Below are 17,918 nucleotides of genomic sequence, written 5' to 3'. Positions count from 1 at the left end.
ACATGTCTACACATTAAAATCAGATCAAGACTAGCTAATAAGTTTTTTTAACGTCTTCGTCAGATCACGTCTGCCTTAATCTCCGGCTATCAAGAGACAATTGAAAACGGATAGAAAACAAAAAAAGTTACAATTTTAGTAGTTTCTCTGCCGTCGAGCGCTCATACCGCTGCGACGGGATATTTTTTATCTGAGGGAACGAGTGTAGCGCGGCGAAATTCAAAGTCCCGCTACAAATGTATTCCCGTGGAGGAAATCTGTCCGATGAAAGATACACAGGGGACACCGAACGCCGACAAAACCAGTGGAAAAGTTGTCTCCCCAGCCACTTGGCATTTCTGACGAGAACTTCTTCGTCTGTTGGTAGTGTAACGTATATCTTCATCACAACAGTAAAAGCCTGTGAAATTACATTACTTCCTAGAGTACATACACAATATGTAAGTTTTTGAGTCTGGAGGCACGTATGATTCCGTAGCAATTACTCTTGTTAAGAAACTTAAGCGCTGCCACTTAAAAAAAAAAGGTAAAATAAAGAAGCCAACTTTGAAAAAAGAAATTGCAGTCAGCCGTGTACTGTTGTGGAAACAACGATGTTAGATCAGAGAGACTAAACACTGTTTTGCAATGGAAACGTTTTCGCTTTAAGCTCTTTACAGTTCTGAATGTATCAACTGTAGGTGATGTTTCTGGGATTCTGAATATCCATAACAGCAAACACGTACGTGCAGAACATAATAAATTTGATTAGTAATTCGCGTTGTGTGTGTTTGTGTGTTGGGGGATCCGAAGGCGCAAGCAGGACATTTGTGTACTTGGCGATGATTGACGGGTTGTAAATGTTCGTCGTACTACAATAATACATGATCTTTATAATGTAATGTATGTTCGAGTTTAAAACATTTTTTTCCATTGTATGAAGTCTTATACTCGAAATTTTCATGCATGAACGGGGTTTATGTGAATGATGTGCCTTCATCGATAGTTCACACTGTTACAACAAGTTACAACAAGAACAAAGTCATCAAGAGAAATGGAATGAACAGTTTTTCTATAGGTTAAGAGGTTAATAGATATTTTAGTCAGAACAGTCTGGTAGTAAGTGCAACAAAGACAGGACAGTGCAGCCAAGTGATACCAATGTTGAGCCTCAATTCTCAGTTATAGACAAAATAGTCAACTATAAATTGAAAGATGTAACGACTGATGGACCCATGGCATGGGAAAATCACATACTGAAAGTTGTTGCAGAGAAAACATTAACATAACCGAAATGAAGCAAATGTCTGGGACAGTAAATGGAAATACAGCAAAATAAGCGGAAATGCAACTCATAGGAATACAGAAAATTTTTAAAGGGTGCAGAATAAGGATTTCAAATGCATTAATTATTAACTAGCCTCCAACAAATTCCTGGAGTGATAAATGTAGACGACTAAATATATTGACTCTGCCCTCACTGTAGGCGTATAATATTTTACTTAAAAACAGCAGGACAGATGGTTAAAATCCGTAAACACGGTTTTTTATCTCATTGAAATGAAGTGTTTTAAATTAATTGAAAATGAGCTCATAAACGTTGAATGCATTCTATAAAAAAGTACTATACGGAACGAAAGAATACAAACACCAAATGACAAACAGAGCTAGAAATCAGTTTAAGGATTACTAAATTTCATTCTGTCTTTGTGGTGTAAGGGGATTTTTAGATTGCATTTACTGCAGAGGGACGTTTTAAATGCAAGATCTTCTTCATCAAGTGAGGTATCTAGACGGATAAAATGTATACTGTGTACATGATGTGTTTTGATTTTGGAATGATTTTGATTCTGCTTTTTTCTTGTTTCAGTTACCTTCATGTACACGGGAGAGAACTGAAGCGAGTCTTGCATAGAAAGAGGTGGACGGAGTGAAGTAATCAGTGTGAGTAAGGTAGCTGGTATATAACGAGCTATACGTGCCCTTGGGAGTGAATCAGAATAACGTATTATAACTGCAGTAATATTTTGTCCGTAGTATTGTTACCTGTTTCTGTACAACTTGAAGGGTGGAAGGCACTGCTGCCACCAGTGCCCACGAGGAAAAGGTGGGTATGTTGATATGGAAGTTACACTCGACATTCTTATTCGTACAATTGAAACCAGCTGTGATAAGTCCTACAGGAAATGTAAGGTATTGGTCATAATGAATTTCGAAACCAACGACTCTTTTGTGTTATTCATTGTAATTACAATAAGTAACTATAATCAATATCAGCACGTGACAGTGAAAATAAGAAGACAGATGATTTTCTAAGAGATTCAAGCAGTCATCCATAACCCGTAGTAATGACATACATGAGGGCTGGACAGCCATATTGTTTTAATTATCATCTCTACCTGTACTGGGCGTTTCAGGAGTGCGGGAGAGTATTTTAAAGGGTGAATGCTGAGACGGTTCCTTTGAAAACAACGTGCCAGATTTTCGCTCTCGTCATTGTTCCATATGAGCGACCGCTCTGTCACTAACGGCGTCGCTGGCAGTGCGTAAAAACATAACCTTTCTTATTTTTTCGAAGTTGTGACTTTCCAGTCACTTACACATCGTTAAGTTTCAAAAAATTCTTGTTGCGAGTATTTAAAAATCTTTTGTGGTTGCCGTTGTTAACTAATGGCGGCAATGTTGCTTCGGTTCCCGGTTTCCGGGTCGGATTTTTCTGTTCTGGAAATTACTGGAATGGATCTAGTCATCCTCAACTGAAACGTTACTCGACATGCGACCATCAAATGTCTCCGTGTCGGAAAGTTTTAACTGATCTGCGAGCCGCATGAGTTGTTATTGTTATTCTAAATGGATACACGGTGCACTAATAATAATATGAAAAATGGAACTGCTTATAAGTTACAGCGAACGCACGACCTAATTGAAATTCTGTCACTGCGAGAAATATGTTTATATTCTTCTGTATGCGCTCGTAAAATCGTTACGAAATTTCCCACTGTACATCAGGAACGTAAATCGACGTAAATGATAAAAAGAGGTGACTTGATTTGAAAATACTCACTGCGACAGCATTTCTGCATGCCAACATACACAGTCCCACATGCCAAGAAGGTAAGGGTATGACACAGTACACTTAAAATGTAGACACAAAACAGTTGGCCTTAAATAAGTGAATCTTCGACGGTATTCTGCCCTCTGTTTAAACATAGGAGGTATAGAACATGTCTCTTTGACATACCGGAAAACCTCATTCGCGTCCACACAGAAACAGCAAGTGACGAACACACACTACTGTGAAGGCGACACTCGTACCACAGCAACCGCGAGAGAAGACATATGCGAGAGTGGCTCTGGTGCGGGAGCTGCGCTCACCTGCGAGGTAGCGTGGAAAAGCGGCAGCCGCCGCAGAGGCGAGCAGCAGCAGCGGGCAGAGCACCGCGAGGCCGGTCCCGGGGCGCGTCGACGTCATCGTCATAGCGCGAGAGGCAGCCACGCAAACTGTGCCCGCCAGGGTCGCCGCCGCGCTCTTATACTACAGCCGAGCCGAGGTGTCTAGAGACAGACGAGTGGGACTGGCGAGCTGAGGGGAGGGGAGGGGAGGGGAGGGGCTGGCGGTCGCCCCCCCCCCCCCCCCGCGGCCACGCCCACGCGTAGCGACGTCACACATCAGGTGTCCAGTCTCCACCTCTCCGGGCCGTCCGGCGTCTTTCCCCGAGGACGCCGGTCCATTTATTACGGGGACCTGCTTCCGGGTCTTTGCACAGCGTCTACTCGGGCTGTAAACGCGAGCCAAAAGGAGGGGAATTCTCGAGGGAAAAAACGTAAAACTGGTAGTAACATACGTGTGAGAAAACACGCTCGGTCCACAGTACACTGTCATCGCATGGCGTAACACGTCAGCTCCTTTAACGGAAGGCGTTCGTAACGGACTACATAGGTCTCATAACAAATGACCTTATTGTGTCAAAGGGTAGAGGCTTCATAGCATACACAGTACAAATCAGACGACTTTGCAACTACTGTTCGACAAATGTTGCATGACGAACGGTGTAAATCCGCATACATGTTTTTCTGTTTGGTTCGCATGAGACTGCCAAAAAATGTTTATGACTATAGATTTCAGGAATAGGAAACAAAAACCTGTATATGCCACGGCGACACTAAATTAATAAAAACAAGTAAAATATTCTAAAAGTAAAAGAATATTATTAAATAAAAGTATTTCCGCTTTTGGCTGTTAAAACATTGCTACTACAGTTTCGACACATTCAAGTATTCTGAAAACAATCGGCAATCAAATATAATACATATAATTTTGAAAGTTACAACAACGAAAGTGAAAATTTTAAAGGTACTTACGTGGGATGTTGTGACCGACTCAATAACACAATGCTGTACCATTCTGTGTAAGAGCATTTGGATTAGGTAAATTTATTAGTTACTCTATGTAGCATATATGTTATAGAGCTGATGAAATAATGGTGTAAACACTGAAGTTTAAATTTCGTGTATTAGGCTGGGTAACTGGATCACAACAGCGGCAAAGATGTAAAGATACAAACAGTATGAGCTATGCAGTCGAAAGATGCTACTATATGGAGTCGATATAACGTGGTTTGTGAAATGTGCGCGTAGAAAAGAGAGAAGTGACGGAAATATGTGTAAAATAAAAACGGAAACTACAAATGATACTGAGAATAAAGATTAAAAGTAGGTAAAATTTTTAAGTGACTATCAGGTCAAACTAAAACAATATCTAAAAATAAAAATGTGGAAGACGGTATAAAATCTCAGATACAGACAAAAACAGCGATCCACCTCAGGATTAACTAGATTATAAAACCTTCCTGAAGCAGTTCAGGGTTACAACATGAGTAGCTTTAAAATGTTCACTTTCGATGTTTATCAATTTCAGAACTGATTGTTTTCAGAATGCTTGAAAATGACAACGTGTTGAAACTGAAATCGCAATAAATAATGTTTTAACAACAAAAAGGGGAAATAATTTCCTTTAAAAATTTCACAAAGGCTGGGAATTCCCAGTTATCATCAAATAACTTGTAAAAGAATATTAGGTATCTGTCATTTCCAGTGTTATTTAGGATGATCGTCGCCATCTTGCAGATATTTTTATTACAGCTGCTTGAGTAACGTTGGTCAGAGTGAATACTGCGACTGATACCACCACCACCTAAAGAGAAGGCCGCGGCGCGCTCTTGTGACGTCACGCAAAGCGGGCCAGGGTTGGCTTGGCGCTGCGCTTAAAGAATCGAGACGCACGGCCTGCAAATCTTTGTCAAACGGTTTTACAGAACCTATTCCGTAAAAAATAATTAATTTCTGAAATACTTTTAGCTTTATATGGCAGCTTCATGATGAAGTGCCAATCATTTCGATAATGGTCATAACTATTGTGGTATTTCACAAATGAGTATCAAATTTGAGAACGTTGCCATCAAAAATAGGGGTCGCTATGAATTTGTGTTTGATGCATATTACACATTCTATTGCTGAGTATGAAATACAGATGAGATTTTGAAATTTTCGTAAAACTTTGGATCAATATCTGCTTCCAATCTCGAAAAAATTGAGCATCTGCAGCAACTTACTTCCGATCGCAACGCGCGGGAATGAAATATTCATAACGCCTGTCATCTCTCGTAAACCGCTGGAGATAACGAAACGAGATCTTGGCAAATGATACCAAGATAAGAGGAGAGTACTTTGCCGAATGGTTAAAATAAATAACTTTATCAATCGCGATATAGCAGAAACTATAGTTTATAATTCTTTTCTACCGGTAATGTAATTGCATAAGACTTATCAATAGCCAGTGAAAACGTACGAGTGCGGGATGTAAATAATATTGCGATATACATGGTAAAACCAGGTACATTTGTGAAAAATGCACTGTGATAAAGTACATTCTTTCTGGACCAGACAACTATTATTTACACTCACTTGAAAAATTCTGCACTAATACAGTATATAATATTAAATTCCTCTGCCTTCAGTATCCTAAATAAATATTGTGTAACTGTTTATAGAGCTCCCTCAGGAAAGCTGAGTACATTCCCCAAGCAAACAATCACTTTTAACTCACCTCACAAAAACAATTATGCGTTGTTATTGTAATGTAAATTTTCTTTCCTGTAAAAATATGGCAGATTTTGAGCATAAGTCAACAGTGAAAATCTACAAATCTTCAGCAGACATTTGCAGCAGTTGGAATGAGACAATGTGTCAAGCTAAAAACGTCAATAATAAATTTAACCTTTATCTAGATTAATTTGTTCCATTGTTTGACACATCGAAAAATAACACAGATATGCTTCATACAGAGAGATCGCTTTTGAAACATGAAAACAGCAGTTTCAACATTTGTTAGCACTCATGCTAACTAATGCGAGAGTGAAAAACAACACCCACTCACAAACAGAGAATAAAACGTATCGGTAATGCGTAACAAAATACGAACTGCAGAGAAATTTAAACACGAATAAAAAGTAACACGAGCCACAAATTTATATTTCGTTTTCAAAATCAAAATAAAGCCACTTGATAACGAATACTAGGCCTATTTACTGCGAACTTTTGCTCACAATTTTAGTCAAATGTATCCAAAATGCAAGATATTCCACCAGAAAAAAATAATAATTGTACTAGGTATATAGTTTTTACATACCTTCGTGTGCTCAGTGGGTTGGAAATTGGCCTGATGAATCGCTGAAAGACATTTCCAACGCAGATTCGCATCTTTCGGAAAGGAAAACATTACTTTCGGTCGAGTTCCGTCATTCCCACGACACCTTGGCACACAACACTTGTAAACCATGTTCACAGTAGCTTCACTACACGTAAACACTGTAATCGCTAGTTTTAAGCACGAATATAGTACTCGATCCAACAAACGTGTAGATAATCAAACGCTTCGAAACACAACATGGTGGCCCACTTGGAGTGACGTCACGACCTGCTATGAATTTCGCGCCGCGGCCTTGTCTCTAGGTGGTGGTGCTGATACACATGTCCCATTCGACTTTTCTCATAGATCTATCACTACGTCTGGATTTCTACGTTATCAAATTAGTTTTACGTCCTCCACTCCCATTCCCTCGCCCCACCGCAGCCATAGGGACGAAATTGTGATTTAATTTTTAATAAATTGTCCATAATTGACAAAATAATGAATAGCCCTTTGTTGATACTTTTAAACTCAGGGCGGAAGATAATTTTCAAAAGTGCTGTTAGCAAAAGATAAAACATTAAAAGTTAACAACAGCAATAAACAAAATATTGTCGGTGAAAGAAACATGCAGTTAAGACAATATTCACACCAACAAATACGCTTCTAAAAATATTTGATGCGGAAAACATTATCATTATTCTCAACTTCGCATGCTGGAAGTATTTCGATAATGACACGCATAAAAGCAGAGTTTGAGTAATTCAAACAAATAATAATGACTGATCTTATTCGTAATTAAAAGTCCAGTGTCAGTTTAAACTTTAATGGTTCTTTATGGATGTTGAGTAAGTGCAGACAAGTACTTAACATATCTAATCATTGTTTAACGTGCAATAATTCTCACGAATATTACGATCTCTCCTAATAGTAAGGTAAAAGTCATCTCTACCACGAAGCTCTGGAATGAGATCATTGTATACAGATTTATGGGATATGGTTTGTTGGACTGTCCATCCAAAATAGGGCAGTACAGAGCGGTGAGGTCACAATGAATCGCAGCATTTTGTAACACATTCTTTTGGTTACAATCATCGAAATAAACTTTGAACTACAGGCATTACCTTTTACAACGATTATTCCGTTGCATGTAAGTAATGCATAATCAGAACAATGAACGTCATTATTATCGCTTCATCGCCAAATATTTGGACTTCAACAGTGCACCGGGATGCAAAACACAGCACAATGTAGGAGGTGGTGGAGGAGGAGGAGGAGGAGCAGGAGGAGGACGACGAGATTAATGTTTAATGTCCCGTCGACAACGAGGTCATTAGAGACGGAGCACAAGCTTAGATTACGGGAGGATGGGGAAGGAAATCGGCCGGGCTCTTTCAAGGGAACCATCTCGGCATTTGCCTGAAGTGATTCAGGGAAATCACAGAAAACCTAAATTTAGATGGCCGGACGCGGGTTTGAAACGTCGTCCTCCCGAATGCGATCCAGTGTGCTACCCACTGCGCCATCTCGCTCGGTCAGCATAATGTAAAACGGAATAATGCGTGCGGTATAGCTACACACTCCGTCTTAGAAGGATGGTTGCAAGCGTTTTGTCCCATCTGTAGGTTTATATTTTCTGCGTGTGTCCTGAACGTTTTCCTTTCATTTACACACAAATGATCCTTGCCCTCCTTGCAGCGAGAGCTTGAAGTGTCTTAAGTTCCACGTGTTTAAGTTCTGCAAGGGCTACTGTCTTGGGCCTAGTACCACGACAGAGATAGAAAAAATGGGTTGAAATGGCTCTGAACACTGTGGGATTTAACTTCTCAGGTCATCAGACCCCTAGAACTTAGAACTACTTAAACCTAACTAACCTAAGGACATCACACACATCCATGCCCGAGGCAGGATTCGAACCTGCGACCGTAGTGGTCGCGCGGTTCCAGACTGCAGCGTCTAGAACCACTAGGCCACTCCGACCGGCTAGAGAGAAAACTCTACCATCGCTATCACTGAGGAGGTCGCAAGCAGCAATGGTTTTCCCCGTCACCGAGGAGGTGTCAGCCTCTGCGAACCGCTGAACGAGACTATGCATTTTTGTAGAACTGAGGAGTAGCGACAGCTGCAGTTGTTATGAAATACACTCCTGGAAATGGAAAAAAGAACACATTGACACCGGTGTGTCAGACCCACCATACTTGCTCCGGACACTGCGAGAGGGCTGTACAAGCAATGATCACACGCACGGCACAGCGGACACACCAGGAACCGCGGTGTTGGCCGTCGAATGGCGCTAGCTGCGCAGCATTTGTGCACCGCCGCCGTCAGTGTCAGCCAGTTTGCCGTGGCATACGGAGCTCCATCGCAGTCTTTAACACTGGTAGCATGCCGCGACAGCGTGGACGTGAACCGTATGTGCAGTTGACGGACTTTGAGCGAGGGCGTATAGTGGGCATGCGGGAGGCCGGGTGGACGTACCGCCGAATTGCTCAATACGTGGGGCGTGAGGTCTCCACAGTACATCGATGTTGTCGCCAGTGGTCGGCGGAAGGTGCACGTGCCCGTCGACCTGGGACCGGACCGCAGCGACGCACGGATGCACGCCAAGACCGTAGGATCATACGCAGTGCCGTAGGGGACCGCACCGCCACTTCCCAGCAAATTAGGGACACTGTTGCTCCTGGGGTATCGGCGAGGACCATTCGCAACCGTCTCCATGAAGCTGGGCTACGGTCCCGCACACCGTTAGGCCGTCTTCCGCTCACGCCCCAACATCGTGCAACCCGCCTCCAGTGGTGTCGCGACAGGCGTGAATGGAGGGACGAATGGAGACGTGTCGTCTTCAGCGATGAGAGTCGCTTCTGCCTTGGTGCCAATGATGGTCGTATGCGTGTTTGCCGCCGTGCAGGTGAGCGCCACAATCAGGACTGCATACGACCGAGGCACACAGGGCCAACACCCGGCATCATGGTGTGGGGAGCGATCTCCTACACTGGCCGTACACCACTGGTGATCGTCGAGGGGACACTGAATAGTGCACGGTACATCCAAACCGTCATCGAACCCATCGTTCTACCATTCCTAGACCGGCAAGGGAACTTGCTGTTCCAACAGGACAATGCACGTCCGCATGTATCCCGTGCCACCCAACGTGCTCTAGAAGGTGTAAGTCAACTACCCTGGCCAGCAAGATCTCCGGATCTGTCCCCCATTGAGCATGTTTGGGACTGGATGAAGCGTCGTCTCACGCGGTCTGCACGTCCAGCACGAACGCTGGTCCAACTGAGGCGCCAGGTGGAAATGGCATGGCAAGCCGTTCCACAGGACTACATCCAGCATCTCTACGATCGTCTCCATGGGAGAATAGCAGCCTGCATTGCTGCGAAAGGTGGATATACACTGTACTAGTGCCGACATTGTGCATGCTCTGTTGCCTGTGTCTATGTGCCTGTGGTTCTGTCAGTGTGATCATGTGATGTATCTGACCCCAGGAATGTGTCAATAAAGTTTCCCCTTCCTGGGACAATGAATTCACGGTGTTCTTATTTCAATTTCCAGGAGTGTATATTTTTTTTCATGTAGCCGTAAAACAATAATTTCTCTGTCGAGAAATGCAAAGAAATGCAATGCAAAGAAATATAACAAAGTGATCTAAAGAGACAAGATACGCTCTTTTGTTAATTTTTTAGTCGTCTTCACTTCTTCTCTTGTCTGTATTGTGTATCGACGGACATCTTTCGAGTGCTGGCAAATGTAAGCATATTTGTATGAGTTAAGCATATAATATAATGATTTAATATTATTGTGCACTTTTAATTTGTAAGAGGTGATCCCGATTTCATGTCCGCCTTCCTTGAATTAACCTGCATTCAAGTAATTTACAGCTCAACAATTGCAGCGGCCGATGCAGCCAACGACGCCATTACGTGGCGATATTAACTTATGAAAAAATTAGCGGAAGCTGAAAACTCGCCCGCTATTAGCATAATATTAATTTTTCTCCACAGCCGCCCGACGTTGCAGAAAATACTTAGCTTTAAGATTCTTATTTTCAGTACCATAGCCGAGACCCAGAGCCAGGACTCCGACTACAATACAATGGTTAACGGAGGTAAGAAAAAATACTCTCGCGCGTGTGTGGACCGCAATTGTAATTAATAACTAAAGATCTTTTGCCTTAAAGTGAACTGACTAGCCGAGGAAATTAATATGAAAAGTTTATTACATTGTTCAGCTTGTATGCTCATGTTTTAAGATGCAGCAAGTCTAACATTCATTAACGTAATAAATAATTTGAGATTAATATTGTTAAAAAGGAGAACTTCAGGAGTGCATTTAACCGTAAAATCAAAATTAAATGGAATATCATTTTTATTAAAGCCCACCACGTAAGTCGGCAACAATCAAAAAATAATAATAATAACCATAATAATATATTAAATAACCACGGCCGACGGATGCGAGACCTGTCATGGCCTTTTTATTGGCTTGGCTTTTAGGACGTACCCATACGGCCATCCATCTCAATAGAAGGAAGTCAGGCAGGCGATACGAACGTAAGGATAACATAATATCCAGTCCCCAAGCGGAAAAAAAATCTCCGACCTGGCCGGAATCGAACTCGCCTCCTTAGGTTGGCAGTCCTCCGCGCTGAACTGGCAGCTACCGAGACGGGCAGTGTTGGCCCTTCTTACCCTTACTGTTCAGATATTCGCACCGCCTGTGAGTGGGGCTCTACACAGAGTTCAACCTACCGCGGTTCTCCTTTTCATCCCGCTCCTCGCAGACTGTCCCAGACCCACCAGCAGGAGCTATGGTTCGGCCATACCACAGTCCTACAGACGGTCGCCTGGCCAAACATCAGAACATTCAGCACTGGACTCCCTTTTTTCTTGCGTCCAGACCACTATTGGCACCTAGACCACCACCAGCAAGCGGACGAACACCCATACCTTCACCATCGTCTTAAGCACCGTGGTCAATTCCATCGCCGCCATTCCGAGCGACAACTGCTGGAACAACAGCAGTAACTAGCATTTCCGGCAGAAAATTCCACCAGAGCTGAAGGGTCCACCGCCTAGGTCTAGAATTCAAAGATCCCATCCAGAAAATGTTCAGCGCAAGAGTTTACGGATGAAATTTCAATCCCTCATCTCAAGAAAGCACAGAATGACTCCCTGACGACCGAACCCTTGGAAATGAACCTTATGAAATCGTCTCCCTGTTCCTCGCATAGAGCAGCAGCTGAACGCAGCACCACTGATGAAACAGAAACGGACATACATTTTCGTCCAGACCTAAACATACATGAAGCCTTCCGTATCAGAAATAATTCCAGTTTAACCTTTCTCGTCAGTGTGTTGTCAGGATCCTCATCCACAACTAATCATCTCATCCTTAACTGTTTTCTACAGTGCCACAAATAGCAAAAAGTTCTAACTTTCAAAGCTGCCTCTGGAACTCGCCGTTGCTCTGTGTCAAATAGAGTGATAACCTATCCCAAAACTGCCTTAACTCACTGTAAGGAATCCTAACATCTCAGACATGGCGCTAATCTTTAGTTCCAATATGCAATATGCAACACCTGCGATAAAACATATCCACATACTCACACAAACGCAAATCCAAACCACTACCTCTTAAATCCAGTACATATAATTTATAATTCAATTCCGTTCGTACAAACATTTCGCTCTGTACATCACTCGCACAAGGCGACGTAATTTGCTCCCTCGAAATTACACTCCACCGTTCCCAATGCTGAACTTCATCCCTCTCGCTGTCGTCTCTACTTTTGATCTTAACGTCTTCACTGTGTATGCATCAAACAAGGCACAAGTCTTTTCACAGGCATGCACAGGTCTGTATGATCTTATCTCTTCGGCAACGCCCTGTCTATATGCGAATCGAATCCATGTCTTGTCTGGCCTCCTTCCTTCTTTCTCTTAGTGCACCATTTAATATCATCTTCCTTGTCGCCATTAGGAACTGCCCGTATTTCTGCTGCTGCTATTCCTGCAGCTATCCTGACGTTGTCGTCACAACCATCTCCAAACTGCATCAGCATCAACCGACTAACAACATCAGCAGCAAAACGAATAAAGCATCGCCTGCAGCACCATCAAGTCCACCAGCAACATCACCCGAATCACCACCTCTGTAACTACATGAGACCTCACTAAAAGCGCCTGCAGATATCAAAATCCATAACTTAGTGCCAATTAGTCATCATATCTACATCTACATCTACATGATTACTGTGCAATTCATAACTAGGTTCCTGAAAGGATCCACCGAGTCTCGAACAGCGCTCGTGAGAAACGAATACTTAAATATTTCCGTGCGAGCTCTGATTTCTCTTATTTTATTATGATGATCATTTATCCCTATGTATGCGTACATCAACAAAATATTTTCACACTCTGAGGAGAAAGTAGGTGTCATCTTGACATAACTACAATATTCATCAATTGCTCCTGCTCCTGATGAATATTGCTAGTTACGCGATCGAAATGTCGTGCAAGTTCGACGCGGATTACGGCAGAAGACCTGGTTTTCCATGGTCACAACACCACACCGGCAAAGCCTGAAGCCTTACAGAAAGTAGGTGATTGAAATTTCATGAGAAGATCCTGCCGCAACGAAAAACGTTTTTGAGTTAATGATTGCCACCCACAATTCACTTATAATATCCGTGACACTCTCTCCCCTATTTCACAATAATACAAAACGAGATGTCCTTCTTTGACCTTTTTCGATGTCCTACGTCAATCCTACCTGGTGCGGATCGGATACCACACAGCAGAACTCCAGTAGAGGACGGATAAATTTAGTGTAAGCAATCTCTTTAGTAGACCTGTTCCATTTTCTAAGTGTTGTGCCAATAAATCGCAGTCTTTGGTTTACTCTTCTCACAAAATTGTCTATGTGATCGTTCCAATTTAAATCATTCGTAATTGTAATCCCTAAGTATTTAATTGATTTTATAGCCCTTATATTTGTGTGATTTTTCGTGTAACCGAAATTTATCGGATTTCTTGTGGTATTCGTGGGAATGACACTTTCCATTATTTAGACTCAATTGTCGCTTTTCGCACCTTACAGAAACCTTTTCTAAATCATTTAGCAGTCGGTTCTGATCATCTGATGAGTTTACAAGACGGTAAACGACAGTATCATCTGCAAACAACCTAAGAGGGCTGCACAAAGTGTCTCCTAGATGGTCTACGTACGAGTAGACCGGGAACAGCAGGGGGCCTCTAACGCTTCATTGTGCACTGCCACATTTTACTCCTGTTTTACTCGATGACTTTCCGTCAGTTGCTATGAATTGTGACCTTTCTGACAGGGAATCACGAATCCAGTCGCAAAACTGAGACGGCACTCCGTAGCTGCGCAATGTCATTGAAAGTCACTTGTGTGGAACGGTGTATAAAGCCTTCTGGAAATCTAAAAATATGGAATGAATTTTACATTCCCTGTCGATAGCACTCATTAGTTTGTGAGAAAAAAGAGCTAGTGGTGTTTCACAAGAACGGTATTTTCTGAATCTTTGCTGACTGTGTGTCAGTAGACCGTTACCTTCGAGGTAATTCATAATGTTTGAGGACAGTATAAGTTCCAAAATCTCACCTTACTGCAAAATTACGTTAGTGATATGGGCACTTGAATGTGATTGCTAAGTAGTCGCGACTCTGAAAGGAACCAGACTGGTATACAACCTGGATAGAAGGCCTTGCCTTCATTAAGTGATTTAAGCTGCTTTGCTACACAGAGGATATCTACTTATAAGTTACTCACGTTGTTCGTAGTTACTGATTAGAAATCCGGAGTATTTACTTCGTCTTCGGAAAACCGTGTTTAGTAACTCTGGTTTAGTGGCACTACCATCACCATTGTTGTCACGGAATGAAGGTACTGATTGTGTCCTTTCGCTGGTGCACCTTACGTACGACAGAATCTCTTCGGGTTTCATGACAGACTTCGAGTCAGAGTTTCGTTGAGGAAACTGTTAAAAGCGTCTTGAACTGAAGTTCGCGCTTCATTTCGAGCGTCTGTAAATCTTTGCCAATGTTGGCTGTTTTGCGTTCTTTTACATTCGGTATGCTTTTTTCGTTGCTTCTGCAACAGTGTTCTGACCTGGTTTGTGTACCGTGATTGATCAGTACACATCTCCGTCGATTGTATTTCTCTGAATTTAAACCACATGTAGTCAACCCTTACACAGTCAGATTGGAAGAAGTCGAGGATGTCTCTTAGGAAGGTGTCAAACGAATTTTTATATGCCTTTTTTTTAAAAAAAATAGGTGTATTTTGCGTGTTCAGTCTCGCTACAGCAATCTTGTGGTCACTAATGTGTGTATCTCTCCTAATGCTCTCTATTTGCTGAGGATTATTTGTCGCTAAGAGGTCAAGTTTCCCATGGACTATAGACCCTACCGTTGGTGGGGAGGCTTGCGTGCCTCAGCGATACAGATAGCCGTACTGTAAGTGCAACCACAACGGAGGGGTATATGTTGAGAGGCCAGATAAACGTGTGGTTCCTGAAGAGGGGCAGCAGCCTTTTCAGTAGTTGCAGGGGCTACAGTCATGATGATTGACTGATCTGGCCTTGTAACACTAACCAAAACGGCCTTGCTGTGCTGGTACTGCGAACGGCCGAAAGCAAGGGGAAACTACGGCCGTAATTTTTCCCGAGGGCATGCAGCTTTACTGTATGGGTAAATGATGATGGGTTCCTCTTGGGTAAAATATTCCGGAGGTAAAATAGTCCCCCATTCAGATCTCCGGGCGGGGACTACTCAAGAGGATGTCGTTATCAGGAGAAAGTAAACTGGCGTTCTACGGATCGGAGTGTGGAATGTCAGATCCCTTAATCGGGCAGGTAGGTTAGAAAATTTAAAAAGGGAAATGGATAGGTTAAAGTTAGATATAGTGGGAATTAGCGAAGTTCGGTGGCAGGAGGTTGGTTGGTTCTGAGCACTATGGGACTTAATGGCAGGAGGAACAAGACTTTTGGTCAGGTGAATACAGGGCTATATATACAAAATCAAATAGGGGTAATGCAGGAGTAGGTTTAATAGTGAATAAAAAATAGGAGTTCGGGTAAGCTACTACAAACAACATAGTGAACGCATTATTGTGCCCAAGATAGACACGAAGCCCATGCCTACGACTGTAGTACAAGTCTATATGCCAACTAGCTCTGCAGATGATGAAGAATTTGAAGAACTGTATGATGAGATAAAAGAAATTATTCAGATAGTGAAGGGAGACGAAAATTTAATTGTCATGGGTGACTGGAATTCGATAGTAGGAAAAGGAAGAGAAGGAAACGTAGTAGGTGAATATGGATTGGGGGTAAGAAATGAAAGAGGAAGCCGCTTGGTAGAATTTTGCACAGAGCACAACTTAATCATAAAAGAAGGTTGTATACATGGAAGAAGCCTGGGGATACTGACAGGTTTCAGATACGATTATATAATGGTAAAACAGAGATTTAGGAACCAGGTTTTAAATTGTAAGACATTTCCAGGGGCAGATGTGGACTCTGACCCCAATCTATTGGTTATGAACTGTTGATTAAAACGGAAGAAACTGCAAAAAGGTGGGAATTTAAGGAGATGGGACCTGGATAAACTGAAAGAACCAGAGGTTGTACAGAGTTTTAGGGAGAGCATAAGGGAACAATTGACAGGAATGGGGGAAAGAAATACAGTAGAAGAAGAATGGGTAGCTTTGAGGGATGAAGTAGTGAAGGCAGCAGAGGATCAAGTAGGTAAAAAGACGAGGGGTAGTAGAAATCCTTGGGTAACAGAAGAAATATTGAATTTAATTGATGAAAGGAGAAAATATAAAAATGCAGTAAATGAAGCAGGCAAAAAGGAATACAAACGTCTCAAAAATGAGATCGACAGGAAGTGCAAAATGGCTAAGCAGGGATGGCTAGAGGGCAAATGTAAGGATGTAGAGGCTTATCTCACTAGCGGTAAGATAGATACTGCCTACAGGAACATTAAAGAGACCTTTGGAGACAAGAGAACAACTTGTATGGACATCAAGAGCTCAGATGGAAACCCAGTCTAAGCAAAGAAGGGAAAGCAGAAAGGTGGAAGTAGTATATTGAGGGTCTATACAAGGGCGATGCACTTGAGGACAATATTATGGAAATGGAAGAGGATGTAGATGAAGATGAAATGGGATATGCGATACTGCGTGAAGGGTTTGACAGAGCACTGAAAGACCTGAGTCGAAACAAGGCCCCCGGAGTAGACAACATTCCACTGGAACTAGTGACGGCCTTGGGAGAGCCAGTCCTGACAAAACTCTACCATCTGGTGAGCAAGATGTATGAAACAGGCGAAATACCCGCAGACTTCAAGAAGATTATAATAATTCCAATCTCAAAGAAAGCAGGTGTTGACAGATGTGAAAATTACCGAACAATCAGTTTAATAAGCCACAGATGCAAAGTACTAACACGGATTCTTTACAGACGAGTGGAAAAACTAGTAGAAGCCGACCTCGGGGGAGATGAGTTTGGATTCCGTAGAAATACTGGAACACGTGAGGCAATACTGACCTTACGACTTATCTTAGAAGAAAGATTAAGGAAAGGCAAACCTACGTTTCTAGTATTTGTAGACTTAGAGAAAGCTTTTGACAATGTTGACTGGAATACTCTCTTTCAAATTCTAAAGGTGGCAGGGGTAAAATACAGGGAGCGAAACGCTATTTACAATTTGTACAGAAAACAGATGGCAGTTATAAGAGTCGAGGGACATGAAAGGGAAGCAGTGGCTGGGAAGGGAGTGAGACAGGGTTGTAGCCTCTCCTCGATGTTATTCAATCTGTATATTGAGCAAGCACTAAAGGAAACAAAAGAAAAATTCGGAGTAGGTATTAAAATCCATGTAGAAGAAACAAAAACTTTGAGGTTCGCCGATGACATTGTAATTCTGTCAGAGACAGCAAAGGACTTGGAAGAGCAGTTGAACGGAATGGATGGTGTCTTGAAGGGAGGATATAAGATGAACATCAACAAAAGCAAAACGAGGGTAATGGAATGTAGTCGAATTAAGTCGAGTGATTCTGACGGAATTACATTAGGAAATGAGACACTTAAAGTAGTAAAGGAGTTTTGTTATTTGGGGAGCAAAATAACTGATGATGGTCGAAGTAGAGAGCATATAAAATGTAGACTGGCAATGGCAAGGCAAGCGTTTCTGAAGAAGAGAAATTTGTTAATATC

General features: G+C 42.2%; 1 protein-coding gene across 1 annotated transcript in view; it reads right to left on the bottom strand.

The window, feature by feature from the left end:
• Positions 1–3,457, bottom strand: part of LOC126188328 (serine protease Hayan-like) — a 48,792-nt gene extending 45,335 nt beyond the window's left edge. The window contains exon 1 of the mRNA XM_049929923.1: positions 3,355–3,457. Within this exon, the coding sequence (XP_049785880.1) occupies positions 3,355–3,457 (103 nt within the window). The remainder of the gene's footprint in view (positions 1–3,354) is intronic.
• Between the last annotated feature and the right edge of the window lie 14,461 nt (positions 3,458–17,918).

This window comes from Schistocerca cancellata, chromosome 5 (genome assembly GCF_023864275.1).
Source record: "Schistocerca cancellata isolate TAMUIC-IGC-003103 chromosome 5, iqSchCanc2.1, whole genome shotgun sequence".
Taxonomy (NCBI): Eukaryota; Metazoa; Arthropoda; class Insecta; order Orthoptera; family Acrididae; genus Schistocerca; species Schistocerca cancellata.
The sequence above is the reverse complement of the archived record's forward strand: the minus strand, read 5'-3'. Positions and strand labels throughout refer to the sequence as shown.